The following is a 14,829-nucleotide window of genomic DNA, read 5'->3' on the forward strand; positions in this document are numbered from 1 at the left end:
AGTTCCGATCACGACACGGGGGCCAGCAGCATAGGGGTACCTCACCCCTTCTAGACCTGAAGTATGAAGACAAGGCGTGGAGAAGGAGACGGAGAGCTCCAGGGAGGAGACACTTAATCGGGGGCTGACCGTAAGCCTAGAGACAGCCCTGCCCACATAATGCCTTGAGAAGAGAATCCATCCGCCCAGCTCATCCTTCTGTCTCACTCAGCCCCGAGCACGCCCTCTGGGCAAATGCAACCAGAAGTCGGAAAGCAAGGCTGCCTGTCAGTGCAGGCCCACCGCCTGGGGCACATCTACAGGGCAGGTTAGAAAAGGGTGGAGTGACTCCGGGGAGGTAAATGGAAGCTATTCAGCCAAATGGCTTCCCATCTCAACCAGAATATCTGGAAGACAAGCTCCAACCTCAGCTGGTATTCCATTTGCTAACCTCTCTGCTCAGTGGCCCTCCACTCACCAGGCACACCCCTGCCTCAGCTCCCCTGTACCTGCTGCCTTCTCTGCCCAGAATGCTTTTCCCCCAAACACAGGAATCGCTTGTTCCCTCAGCCAAAACATCACATCAGCAGCAGCTTCCTTTATTACCACGGTATATAAAAACCTCCCCTGCTCCTACCCTGTCCATCCCTGACACGTTCTATCTCCCTTATGGTGCTTAATTTTTCTTCACAGCACTTCTCTCTAACATTAGATAGAGATGGATGGACGGACACATTTTTTTTTCCTCCTTTTTAATTGACTGCTTTCCCAGCCTAGAACAAAAGTTTCATAAAGGCATCAACTCGGCTTCTTTTGTTCACTCCCTTATGTCCAGCATCTAGAATAGGGACAGGCATAAAGAAGGCACTCAAGTATTTGTTGGGTGAATAAAAAAAATGAATGAATGCAATGAAGAACTCAGAGCTAAGGACTCTTTCCACTGTTTAGAAGTTTAACTTCTCTTCTCAAATTATTGTTAAGCAAATAGTCTCCTGATAATCAGATGGGAAGCAGGTGACAAGGACTTGTTTTTACTGGCAATGGCACAAAATTGAGCTCTGTCAGTAAATCCCTAAGTATAAATGGAATCTTCAGGCAGAACCAAAGGAATAACAGTAGTATCTTCTGTAAACAAGTCCTAGCAAGGTTGTTTTTTCTATGACTATATAATCATTAACCTGCCAACCTGGTCCTTCTCTAAGACTCAGTCTTCTCATCTATAAAATGCATAAGAATTGAATGATATAGTGGGTATGGAAAATATATGCCCAATAAATGGACACTATAATGATTATTAAAACCACTGAGACAGCTATGAGAATGAGATACTATGTTATCTTCCCATGATCTGGAACTGTTTATCCCAGACTTAAAACCTGAGCTGGAATAACAACATGGAAAAGAAACGTAAGATGCTTTACTTTTCACCACACAGTTGGGCCTAGATTTGAAAGACATCCTAATAGTACCAACGTTCCATATAGAACCTAGTTTCCACACCTGGTCCAGACCTCGGCCAACACTTGTGTAGACCAGTGCTGTGTTGCATCCATTTCTGCATCAAGCACTTAGAATGTAAGAGCTGGCTTTTCCCTGATAGAAACTAAGCAGGGGCTCAACTGAAAAAAAAGTAGTGCAGGTAAAAGGGAAAGCACAGATCAGTAAAGTTCCTGAGAATGTTCCTTTTTTTGACTTACCCCTCTAACAATGGACGTCTCCACTCTCCTCTGTAAATTAGACCAAATTCTGATTCCCTTTTCTCCACTAACATCTTATCTATCCATAGCCTTATCTGCTGGGTCAATTCAATTAACTGCACAAAAGGTGACCCTTCTGTATAGTCTTAGGTCAGATAAAAAGAAAAAGGCTTTACTTGGGTCAATTCAACAATCCATTACTTAGGAATACTGCCAAGATCCTGGAGCTTTTTTGTTGATGGGAGATTTCTCTTCAATCTTTTGCAAAAGACTTCTGTAGGCGGACACACTGGTGGGCTAACTAACCTGGGAAGCTAGATTCAAAAGGTAAGTTCCCTTTCTATTCTAAAACCCACGAAGCTGAGATCTCCAGTGAAAATATTCCCTCTCCTACTGAATATATAAGTGTGTATTCAAACCCTTGTTTTGCTATTATAGTCAATACTTATAGTCAATACTATATAATACTTATCATTACTAATTTTACCAAAATTGAGGCTTCCAACCTCAAGTATGAAAATCAAAAGTTAAGCCTGGAGACTAATGTTACTAAGAGATCTTATTTTAGTAAGCAGCTTGATGCTTATTTGTTGGTGCTAAAAAGAATCGTTCTGATCATTTCCAGTGACAGATGGGTAAGCATTTCCACAATAACTAACTTGGGAACAATTCCAATTGGAGGATGAGAAGAAAAACAAAACCATAGTTCACTACTCATTCCCCAAACACACTTCAAAGTGACAGGTTCCATCTACTTCAAGGCTTCAGTGAATGGCAAGAAGTCCAAAATTCATAGTCTTATTACAGTACTTCCCAGACAGTATTCGGAGAAGGCAATGGCACCCCACTCCAGTACTCTTGCCTAGAAAATCCCATGGACAGAGGAGCCTTGTGGGCTGCAGTCCATGGGGTTGCTAAGAGTCAGACACAACTGAGCAACTTCACTTTCACTTTTCACTTTCATGCATTGGAGAAGGAAATGGCAACCCACTCCAGTACTCTTGCCTGGGGAATCCCAGGGTCGGGGGAGCCTGGTGGGCTGCCGTCTATGGGGTCACACCGAGTCGAACACAGCTGAAGCGACTTAGCAGCAGCAGCAAACTGTATTATTCTCCAGTCTGTCCACCCTAGCCAGGCTCTGCAGTACTCAAGATCAGTGACTATTTTATTTCTTTGTATTTCCAGCATTCAACAATTTGTCCAAGACATTACTGGTGCTCATATGACAGAAAAACTACTAAAATGCCCACCCATGAGGCAGGCCTCAAATCTGGCACTGCAGCTCAGAAATTAAACAGAATCTGGAACTGTTAGGGAACTGTTGACCAAAACCACCCACCTTGGCCAAGCCCACTTGCCCAAGCTGTCTCACAAAAGGAGGTCCCAATAAGGCACATGGTGCTTCGACCAAAAACTAACTGGGAGAATTCAGGAAGGGCCAAAAGAGGAAGGTGATGGCCAGTCTCCCAGAGTCCTTCTCCCTGGAATCCACCTTGGCTGAGAGATGCATGTGCCACCAGGAAGGACCCTGAATCAGACTACGGGGCAAGCAAGATGATTAGCCAGACATCAGACTGCGGGGCAAGCAAGATGATTAGCCAGACAACCTGGAAACTAACCCCATGACCATAAAACCTGAGACCACGAGCCACGTGGCAGAGCAGTTCTTCTAGGTTCCTTGACCCTACTACTCTCCACCCAGATGCCTCCTCCCAATAAACTTTCTTGCTTTGTCAGCAGATGTGCCTCCTCAACCAATTCATTTCTGAGTGTTAGATAAGAGCCCACTCTCAGGCCCTGGAAGGGGTCCCCCTTCCTGTAACAACAGGCAACTCTGGTGGGACCCCTTTGCTATGATTGACAGCCTGACCACTTGGGGAACTCAGGGACCAGCTCACTCGCCCACAAAACAGACCCAGCAGCTGCTACCAGAGCCCTTTTGTCCCTGGTCTCCCCCTGATGCAGATGACTGGCCAGAGTGCCCCAACCAGGTAACAAACAAGAAATTTTGTTGACCTTTTTTCTCTTCCCTCTCTCTTTTCTCTTTTCAATCCCTCCTATCCTACCCTCCTTTCTTCGGTCCTGGTACTGGACACAGAAGTCTGACTGAAGGGCCTCAGCCTGAGCTGAGGGACGGAGCCTGATCACCTCTGGTGGGCAGAGAACTCCAGTGATCTTTTCTGGTTTCTGAAAGGGCCAAGTTCCCATCCTTCCTTCCTATAAGCCCAGGAAAAATTCCTATAGTGCCTGGGCATCTGTAGGTGTCAGGAGACATCCATAAGGCCACCCCTTTCTGTCCCGCCTCCTTCCCCTCTTCTTTCAATCTGCCCTCCTTTCCTCCCTTTGAAACCTTTGACAACCTAAGATATCTCCATTTACTGTTTGTCAGTACTGAAGTTTTGGGTCTCTTTAGAAGGTTTTCTGAGATCTGAAGTTTTGTGTCTCTGTAGGAGGTTTTCTGAGAGACTGCAATCTTGTGATGAAGGAAGTGTCTGATTATGAAACTGTGCCTATGTGTGTTTTCTATTTTGTGTCCTGTGTTGTGATTTATGATGGCCATTCTGCTTTGTGACATGGGAAAGTCTGGTTCTCTCCACTGCAGAGCCCTCTTAGATGAATGCTGTCTGACTAGAAGGATTTTACCTATGAGCCTGTGAAGAAGATGATATTTTATTAAGATTAAGATTTTATTTTAATTAAGATGATACTTTATTATAGTCCTGTGTAGCCACAATATTCTTCAGACTCCAGAGAAACTGGTTTAGGTGAAATTCTTAAAATTCCAGAACTGGTTACTTTTGTATATATGGTTAGAAAAAGAAAGTTTGATAAAACATCTTTTCAGAATTCTGACTTTGCAGGAACAAATTCTTCTAGGAGAACTTGCTTTTCTCACCCTCTGCCTTGAGACCATGGCTCTCAGGATTATTTATCTTATCTAGATGATCACTAATTCTTGAGACTTAGGGGGAAGAAAAAAAAAAGAGGAAAGAAGCTACTGAATTTTATGTTGTTAATACCTGATTCATGACTAAGTTTAAAAAATGAATCTATGAGTTCTCTGGTTGTATCTGTCTAAATGTCAGTGTACATTTTATATATATATATATATGTGTGTGTGTGTGTGTCCTTACCTTTGGATGGTATTATCAAGTACCATCCAAATTATCAAATGGTATCAACAAAATTAACCTGTCAATGAGCTCTACTTAATTGGCTTAAAGAAAATTAAGTGCTTATGTAAGTTCTCAAAAATACAGAAAATTACTGGTCAGAATTAATTTCAGGTTTACAAGAACTGGGAAATATTCAGTATTAAATTAGTATTGGGTATTAAGCCTTGTTTGTTGATTTAATTAATACAGACAAGTCTTTTGAATTATTAAAGTATAATGCCCGTATTGTACCTAGGTTTGATAGAAGTCAAATAAATAGTAAATAAATAATTTTTTAATAAATATTTTAAAAAAGCAAATGTTTTTAGAAACTATCACAGGCATTTATGTTCACCAATCTACAGAATATTAATTTAGAAGACATCATAATTGGTTACTTTCTCAGTTTTCACTAGAAATTAAGGTTTTTAAGAGTTGAGGACTCTATAATTTAAATATGTAATTAGGGAAGAATTTCAGTATATAGTAGGAAAGTAGGATGTGTGCTTTCAATGAACAAGGTATGAGGAATGGAATTGCATTTTATTAGGGGAAAAGAAAGTGAGTTTGTCTTAGAGCTGGCTGTTTCTGTATGGAGAAGAGCATGGGGAACAGGCTAATATGGATACAGACCATCCTGAGGATGGTCAGGATTGGCTACCTTTAGACTGAAGTTAATTGAATTTTGTTGTTAAAAGCAAGCTGGTGCAAGACTAGATTTGCTTTTCAATCTCTATTAAGAAAACAAAGTTTCCTTTGAATCTGTTTTGATAACAGGTTGTGTGAGTTTCTGTGCCTTTAAGCCGCCTGCATTTGCTGTTGAAATCTCTTGCAACTTTGGTGAGGGAGTATTATCTCCCAGTGACCTATGCTCTTACTTGACCAAATGTTTTAAACTTTTTGATAAACTTCCCAAATACCAATTTTGATGAAAGTTCTTTGACCTCCAGCTAACTTTGGGACATTTTAGAGGGTCTCTGAGGTATCTTGGAGATAAATATTTAACTAGTAGTATTTGATATATTAGATTACATGGAGAGCATTGTCACATGAGTGATAAACCTACTTAGAATATACTGTATGAATAAATATTATTAATATAGACATTCTAAAAATTGTATAATTTTTTAAAATTTGAGTATGTCCTGATATTGGGCTTGCCCAGGTGGTGCTAGTGGCAAAGGACCCACCTGCCAATGTAAGAGACGTGTGTTCGGTCCCTCGGTGTGGAAGATCCCCTGGAGGAGGGCATGGCAACCGACTCCAGTATTCCTGCCTGGAAAACCCCGTGGACAGAAGACTCTGGAGGGCTACAGTCCATGGGGTCAAAAGGAGTCAGACATGACTGAAGTGACTTAGCACAACATCCTGATATCACATTATAATTTAAGCTGTTATTTTAAAATGTGTATCACAGCAGTAACTAAGTTTCTCTCATCAATTACATTGTGATCAAATGTTTAACCATGACTTTTAAGTCTTTCTCTCATTTATAGACAGTTATTGTACTCTGATAAATCTCAGATTATACAGAGGAACTGGGTAAGAGAAAAAAACCTAATAAAAAAATCTGATGGCTTCATAAAAAGTTAACAAAAAGGATTAGTTACATAGGTTTGAGTAAACTAATTAACATGGTTATAATTTTTATGGTTTCTGTCTGAAACATTATTAGTTTTTAATCTGTGTTTTCCAGACATAAAGAAACACTCTCAGACTTCTCTGGTGGTACAGTGGATAAGAATCTGCCTGCCAATGCAGGGGACACAGGTTCAGTCCCTTGTCCGAGAGGATTCCACATGCCATGGAGCAACTAAAGCCCATGTGCCACAACTACTGAGCCTGTGCTCTAGGGCCCATAAGCCACAGCAAATAAGACCCAGCATGATCAAAAATAAATAAATTAATTTTTTAATAAGAAACTTTTTATTAAAGTTTTAAATTTTAAATTAAAAAAAATTTTAATAAAAAATAAGAAACGCTTTCAAACTAATTATGACTTAGAGCATATTCATAAATTATACCTTTATAAGCAGAATTAAAACACTTTTCTCTCTACCTGAGCTCTCTAGAGATTGGAAACTCTTAGGTTCCTAGCAACTTCATCAGATAAATTAGGAAGGCCACCTCCTAACAAGTGCAGGAATCTCAAGGTATTATGTGGACCTCAAAAAGGGAGGAATTCACTTAAATCTACAAGGCAAAATCTGTGACAAAAGCCCTCGGTGTGGCTTTCCTGGCCTCGGGAGGACTTTTATCAATGAATCAGATTTAATTTGAGGACAAATTAATTTTGATTTGGCTATATTTGATAAAAATGAGAGTGATTTTAGAGAAAAAGATGTTCCAATAGATACTAAATTCTGTTTATTGAGGCCTATATTCACTAAGATTCACTTATCAGATAATTCCTTGCTGTTATGTTATATTGCTGCAAAGTTTAATTGAATTATTAAAAAGGCACACTTTGTTTCTGAAGTGTTAACTCAGTAATCTATCTTTGAATGATGATTAGATGTTCCATGATCTGCAACCAGAAGGTTAACATCAGGTTATGGTCATTAAATGTAAAGGCTCCCTTATTTTGGTAACAATTAAAGGTTTCCTAGGTGGTGCAGTGATAAAAACTCTGTCTGCCAATGAAGGAAACATGGGAGATGCGGGTTCGATCCCTGGGTCAGGAAAATCCCCTGGAATAGGAAATGGCAACCCACTCCAGTATTCTTGCTTGGAAAATTCCATGGACAGAGGAGCCTGGCAGGCTACAGTCCACGGGGTCACAAAGAGTTGGACATGACTGAGCATGCACACAATGCACCACCAAACTACTAGGGATAACCAGACTAGTAATACTAGGAAATCAGGCTGGGTGCTTTATGGACAGTGCCAATATATAACTTCCCTTGAAGATAAAGACTGATACAAAGCAGATTAAATCAGATGACCTGGGATATACTGGGCTGCACCTAATAGAAGTTCTTGACTTAAATTTTAATTTGTGACCTTATTAATACTGCTAGCTGTACTATTTTTTTTATATTGCCTGTTTTACAAAACTGTTGTTTCTTGCATTTCCAAATGTGTGACTGAGCCTCTGATAAAATGATACATAGTTCCATGTGAGATCACTGCTTATAAAAGTGTAACTCTAGATATAGAAAGAAGCAACAAGAAGGAATATTTTCCTGGACCATAAGAGACCTAAGGTGGTCTAGAGACTTTTGGCCACTGTTAATAAGGCCTAGTCCAATAACAGCACACTGAGTGGCCCGTCAGTGAAACCTTCACCAGACCTGGAAATGAGCATTCCAAGCACTGTGGGACAAAATGGTCATGAAATGCCCCCCAAAAATGGTCGAATTTATGACCCTGACAGGGCCCTGCCAACTGAAAATTGGCACTTGCCATCTGCCTCTGCAACAATTAGGTCAATGAGCACTGTGGCCACTGACCTTCAACACATCCTGAAAGGAGTTCGGTGTGAAGATCAAGGATGAGGTGCTCTGGGCTCTGGAAAAACTGACAGAACAGGCCTTTAGATAGTTATAGATTCAAGAGATTTTATGAGCCCAAATTCTTACATCATCTCATACCTAGATAACAATTAAGGAGAAAAATGAAACTGAAAGTCAAAATGGAGTAGCTGTGGTTAAAACACCTAAGGTTATTAGTACTAGGAGGCATTATGGACGTGATTTCAGACAAGGCCATGTACTGCTGAGAACTTGAGTTTTCTGAGCTGTGTCAGACATTGGATGCCACCGGCATTTCTCAAAACAATGTCCGCTGGTGACTGGTAGCTGCAACCTTATGGTTTCAAGGTATCCTCTTGTAACTAAAAAATGAAAGTGCTTTAGATCAGATATTAACAAAAAGAAGAAACATATGTGTAGCAGCCAGTAACTCCTGTTATGTGTATGTTAATACTACATCATAAGTTAAAACTTACTTAGGTATAATTAGACAACTGGTTACAAGTCTCCCAAAGGTGTAAGGTCCAGAAAGGGTTTCAAGCTTATTCTGCTAAATACCTCAGGGAATGAGATTTATTTTGTCTATTCCAGCTTTCACTCCTCTAATTACTTCTAATTAAGTCTGTTACACCAGAATGGTAGACCAAAGGATTGAGATCTTAATAAAAAGAGACTCAGATCCAGTACCTGGAACTCAGAAACATTTCCAATTCAGTGTCTAGTCCCTAAATAGAGACAAGACTATGCCCCATTTCAACAGGGTTTTGCCACAGTTATTGTTGTCCCATTCCCTGAAAGACTGAAGAGTATCAAAGAGGGGACTGAACCTGAGCAGGAATCTGTGGGGCTCCCGAGTACAAATCCCTTCTGTGTTTGCCGTTTCTCATTTGTAGGTTATACGTTTCATTCAGCCTCCTTGACCTTCACCGAGTTCCAAAGGGCAGATTCAAACAGTTGCTAATCAGGGAAGGGAGAGGATGCAGAAACAAGGGAGGAACAGCCAAGTGGTGGGACAGCCTTGGGGCTTGGTCCTGGTTCCTACTCTAGGAGCAAGCATAACTGTATCTTTGAGTTCTTCTGACAAACTGCGCCTGCCGCCCCGCCCCCCCACGTCACACACACACCCAAGTGGAGGATGGTAACTTCAGGCTGAGCCCAAGATTTCTGGAGCACCACCCAGTTACCTCACCACCCACCAATCAGAAGAAAGTCACACACTGCAGACCTCACCCCAAATGTTGCCTTTCTTTTCTGGGCCGAGCAATGAACACCCTGTTAGGCTTCCTGTTTAGCCCCTGTCTGTTTCATCTGCTTACAAGGTTTATCTCTGACAGATACAAACAGTTTCAGGCCAAACTGTTGTTAACTATGAGAGTCGAACTCAGTTTCAGACACAGAATACCTAGATTTAGATCCGGCGGAGAGAGATTTCTACTCTACTAGATAAGACGGTGCCCACTCCCAAGAGGCAGTAGCTACAGAAAAAAGAAACCTCTGCCCCAATTCCCAAGAAGTATCTTGAGTATGAAGTGTCTCAGGGGGGAGTTGTTAGGGAAGTGTTGACCAAAATCACCCACCTTGGCCAACAAGAGGTCCCCATAAGGAACGTGGTGCGTCAGACAAAAACTAACCAGGAGACTTCAGGAGGGGCTCAACGATAGAGAAGACCAACCTCCCAGAGTCCTTCTCCCTGGAATCCATCTTGGCTGAGAGATGCATGCCAAAAAAAGACCCTGAGTTAGGCTATGAACCAAGCAACATGACTGGCCACAGACAACCTAGAAACTAACCCCATTTAAAACCTGAAACTGTGAGCCACACGTGGCAGACCAGTTCCCCTGGGTTCCGTTACCCTGCTGCTCTCCACTCAGGCACCCCTTCTCAGGAAAGTCTCTGGCTCTGTCAGCACACGTGTCTCCTTGGACAATTCATTTCCGAGGGTTAGGCAAAAGCCCACTATCAGGGCCTACAAAGGTCCCCCCCTTCCTTTAAGAGAACGGCATGACCACATTCCGGCCAATTCTCTTCCCCTTCTTTGTCCCACAACTACAGTCAGGCTGTAGAAAGTGAACTCTCCATCAGAGAACCTCCCAATGTCAGGCAGAAAGGAGTGGGCTGTAAATCCGCTCGGGCTGCTTCAATCCTCCAGGTACAGAACAAGATTCTCTCTGCTCCCCAAGGCTTAGGTACTGTTCTCTCGCTCCAGCTTTGACATCGACCCCTCCCCAACCTGGCCCAAAAATCCTCGACTCCCCCAGCCCAAGCCTGGGCGCCCGGAGCTTCCCAAAGGGGAAGCGCCGCGGTGCACCGTGGGAGCTGTAGTTCCCAGGTGAATTCCGCGCCCCATCAGCCCTGAAGACCGGACTCCCGCTCCCAGAAGCCCGCGCGCGGGCGCCTCTCCCAGTCAAGCCACCTCACCTGTTCTATGGACGTGACTGTTTCCACCGAGTCGTCCTGCAACCGCTCCCGCGCGTGCTCTGGCCTCAGACTGTACAGTGGCTCTGACCAGACAGGGGAGGAAGATGGAGGGCAACAGTAGGTGAAGGAACTCGGAGAAGCCATGATCCGGAAAGCAGCGGGCGGTGTATAGGGCTCAGCTTCGGCAAACCACAACGCGCATTGAAACTCGAGCGGGCTAAGGCGCTACGGTGAGCGGGTAGAGTCAAAAGATTCTGAACGCGCATTGCTCCTGCCACCTACACATCCTCAGGGAGTGGGATGCTGCCGCCCCCCACTGGGCAGAGGCGTTGCTGCAAGAAGCTCAGTTTCCTAGCGGCAGGGAAGAATGTACGTCCGAATTTCATTTCACACACACCCTCTTTTCAACATTCTGCTCATTCTCACTTAATTGTTATGTCAGTAGTTTGCAGCTGCTGGTGCCCAAGAGCCCAATGAGTGTAACTCTTAAAGCATTTCTGACAGCTCTTCTGACTGTCTCAATCATGCTATTACGAATAGAATTATTGTTCACCTTTGTGTACATGACAGCCGCCCAGGAGAAGCCAGCAAGTAGCTTCTCCACAAAGGCATCGCCATCTGAGCACTCAGTGATGGAGGGAAGGGGCACTATAATTTTCTTCTATCTCACTGGGGTTACAGTGCAATAGCAGAAACTAAAACGCTAGAAGGAACAAGTATAAGTGAAACAACCAAGAAATATTCACTCATTTATTTAGAAATTTTAAGTGAAGTACCTACTATATGTCAGGGCACCCGTGCTAGGTCCCAGGAATACAAAAGTGAGCAAAACAAATAAGGTCCTTGCCCATGGGAATCTTACAGTCTGGTAGAATTGACAGAATTAAGTGAATGAACATAATAAATACATGAAGACTTGTGATAAATTGTATGAAGGAAAATAACAGGATCTGTGAAAGTGAAGGAGGAGGGGACTAATTAGACTGGCTGGTCTGGCCAAGCCTCTCCGAGTAAGTGACATGTAGAATGAGACTTGAAGCATGACAAGGAGCCATCCACATGAACAACATCAAGAAGGGCCTCACAAGAGAAAGGAGCAGCAAGTTTGAGAGAACATGCAAGAAATATGCTCATGTGTGTTTGTATTCAATCTGATATTTAATCTGAAGGTATTCCAAATAAAAGAAATTCCCCTTAAGTGGGGTTAATCATCATATACGTCTCCATTAAATGTTCAAGTTGTGATCTTAAGAAAACCCTGTTACCTTTGGGCAAGCAATAGAAGAGACCCTCTTTCAGGGACCCACAACAAAAAGACTACTCCAAAATTATAATACCAAGAGGTTAAACTATTTAGAGTGGGGGTGAGGGCTTGGGGGTTTGAGTTGATAAGATGATAATAGACTTTCCAGATAGACTTGGACACAAGATCCATTTCCAGCTCAGAGGATTTTACTCTGTTCCCACTCAATTCCAAGTCACCTGTCTAGGACCCAGGAAACCGTGGTATGATATTTCACAACTGGCCATTCCCCTGTTCTCAACGTCGAAAGATGAGGCCGGGATGGCCCAGAGGCCCAAAGTAGGTAAACACTATCACCATGTCCATTTTAGAGGTGCTGTTGTTGAGTGACGTCCAGGAGGTGCCAGAATATTTCTAAATCTGGGAATAAGTAGGACTGTGTGGCTTAGAGTCATGGATATAGCTGTACAACATGAAATGGTCTCTATCCTTCCCTCTGTATTGGCATCTTATTGCCTTTTATTTCTGTTTTTGGAAAAAATTATCTGTTAAGGTCTGGGTCAAATCTAAGAACTCCACCATCTTTGTAAAGAGTTGTTTTGCTACCTAAAAATGTTAATTGTGCTACTGAAAGAGTAACTGGAACAATTCTGTAACAAATTGCAACATCTGTTGCAAGTGCACCTAAAGCAATTGCAAATTGTATTCAAGAAATAGAAATCTTATTTCTGAATGCAGTCTCCTCCTGCAAGAGCCTCCTGCAGGATAGTGTCTTGATGTGCTGCTCAGTGAACTAAGTGCTGAGGAGACAGTGGTGAATAAGCCACACACGTGCTCAGCCCTTATGGGTCTCAAGATTTACCAGAAGAAACAGACATTAAACAGTCATTACAGAACTGACTATTATTATTGCAGTTGGGGGAAATGGCATGCGGGAGAAAAAAGCACAGGGTATGGTGAGACTGCATGGCAGGGGAGACTGAAGGTAGTCTGGAAGATCAGGAGGAAATGATCACGGTGGGAGGACAATCCCAGGCAGAGGAAACCCAGTGGCAACAAAATCAAGTGAAACAAGGAATGGAATATACAATGAGTTTATACTCTACGTGGCATTGAGAAGACTTTTCAGCCTTGGATCGGCGATGGCCTACAAGTCATCTTTCCTCTGAGTTTAATAAAACGATTTGTTCAAGAAGCAGAATGTACATAAACATTGGCAGTATGGCAGAGAATGATATGTTTACAGGAGAAAGTCTTAGTAATGATAATAGCAACTCCAACTTGGACTACAGATGGTTTGGGTTTATTTAACTCAAATGTATGACAGTCTTCTAAATTAAACTGTGAATTGTAATTGTTTCTTTTAAAAATAAGATGTGGATAGTGCTATTTTGTATTAACACTTCTATCTAGAGCAATAAGAAAAAAAAGATTACTGGTCTAAATGAACCACTAGAGGGCGCGCTTCTGCCCCTAGAGTAGCTTCCAGCTGCTGCTGCTAAGTCGCTTAAGTCTTGTCCGACCCCATAGTCGGCAGCCCACCAGGCTCCCCGTCCCTGGGATTCTCCAGGCAAGAACACTGGAGTATTCTTCTCCAATGCGTGAAAGTGAAGCCGCTCAGTTGTGTCCGATTCGCAGCGACCCCAGGGACTGCAGCCTACCAGGCTCCTCCGTCCATGGGATTTTCCAGGCAAGAGTACTGGAGTGGGTTGCCATTGCTTTCTCCTAGAGTAGCTTCCAGAGAAAACTTTAAAACTGCTCTCACTGCATTACTCACAGAAGCCCATATGTCAGCATGAATTGTTTCTTTTAATATCTTGCGAGTCTATGTAATAATACATATTTTGGAAAGAACTCATCTATTATCCTGCTAGGTAATTAATTTTCTCCCCCACAATGACTTCTCTACCAGTATCTGCGTTCTCCTATTCTGCCTTCCCTGTCCCTGGCCCTCCTGTCTCCTTGGATGGAAGGGTTACTCCGCTCTTACCTAGGGCCAAACCCTCCCTCTCCCCTCATGCCCATCCTCCCTTACCTCTCCTGAGACATCTAATTGTTCCTGTACTTGATCATGTCCATCACCCACAAACAGGCTACTTCTCCATTCACTGGGGGGGGGGGGGGGGGGGGAGTGGGGCGGGGGAGGGGGGAGGCACTTTTAAGCCTCTTGTTTCACTCCTCCTTCATCTACCTCCCCATTCCTCCTTCCCTCTCTACCAGTGGCTCCAGTTCCTCTCCTCCTCCTGTCTCCTGAACCCATTCCAATCTGGCTTCCCCACTGGCTCTTGTCAAGTCCCCGTTAAACTTTTAATTGCTAAATGCAAGGGCCAGTCTCAGCTTTTACCCTGTCTTCCTACCTGACCTACTAGCAGCATGTGACAGGGTTGATCATTCCCTTCTCCTTGAAATACCTTCTTCTGGCAATGGCTAGCACCAACCTTCTCTATTTCCTCATCTTTCTCATGCTGTAACTTTGGAGTCCCTTGGGATTCTCTGTCTACACTTGCTCACCTGTGAGCTCAGTCAGGTTCAGTGTTGCAAATACTGCCAGTAGACTGAAAACACCCTCATTTACATCCCCAACCTGGATCACTCTCCTGAACTGACGTTCGTATCTAACATCCTATTTGCATTTCCACTTAGATATCTAATATGCATCTTAGCATGGTAAGTGTGTTCACAGCAGAGCTGCTGGTTTCTCTTCCAAACCCGTGCCCTCAGCCTTCTCCCCTCAATTACCGTAAGTAACTCCATCCTCCCACTTCCCTACAAATCTCTTGGAGCCATCCTTGATGCCTCTCTTCCACTCACTCCCCGTAACTCTTTGTGAAAATACATCCAGAATTTAACCCCTGCTTATGAAA

At 43.0% G+C, this 14,829-nt stretch overlaps 1 protein-coding gene across 1 annotated transcript in view; it reads right to left on the minus strand.

Moving 5' to 3' along the window:
• The window catches only part of FNTB (farnesyltransferase, CAAX box, beta), an 83,720-nt gene extending 72,777 nt beyond the window's left edge, over positions 1-10,943 (minus strand). The window contains exon 1 of the mRNA XM_061156869.1: positions 10,723-10,943. Coding sequence (XP_061012852.1) covers positions 10,723-10,866 — 144 coding nt within the window. The 5' untranslated portion in view covers positions 10,867-10,943. The remainder of the gene's footprint in view (positions 1-10,722) is intronic.
• Positions 10,944-14,829: the final 3,886 nt, after the last annotated feature.

The sequence above is a fragment of the Dama dama genome, chromosome 12, assembly GCF_033118175.1.
Source record: "Dama dama isolate Ldn47 chromosome 12, ASM3311817v1, whole genome shotgun sequence".
Taxonomy (NCBI): domain Eukaryota; kingdom Metazoa; phylum Chordata; class Mammalia; order Artiodactyla; family Cervidae; genus Dama; species Dama dama.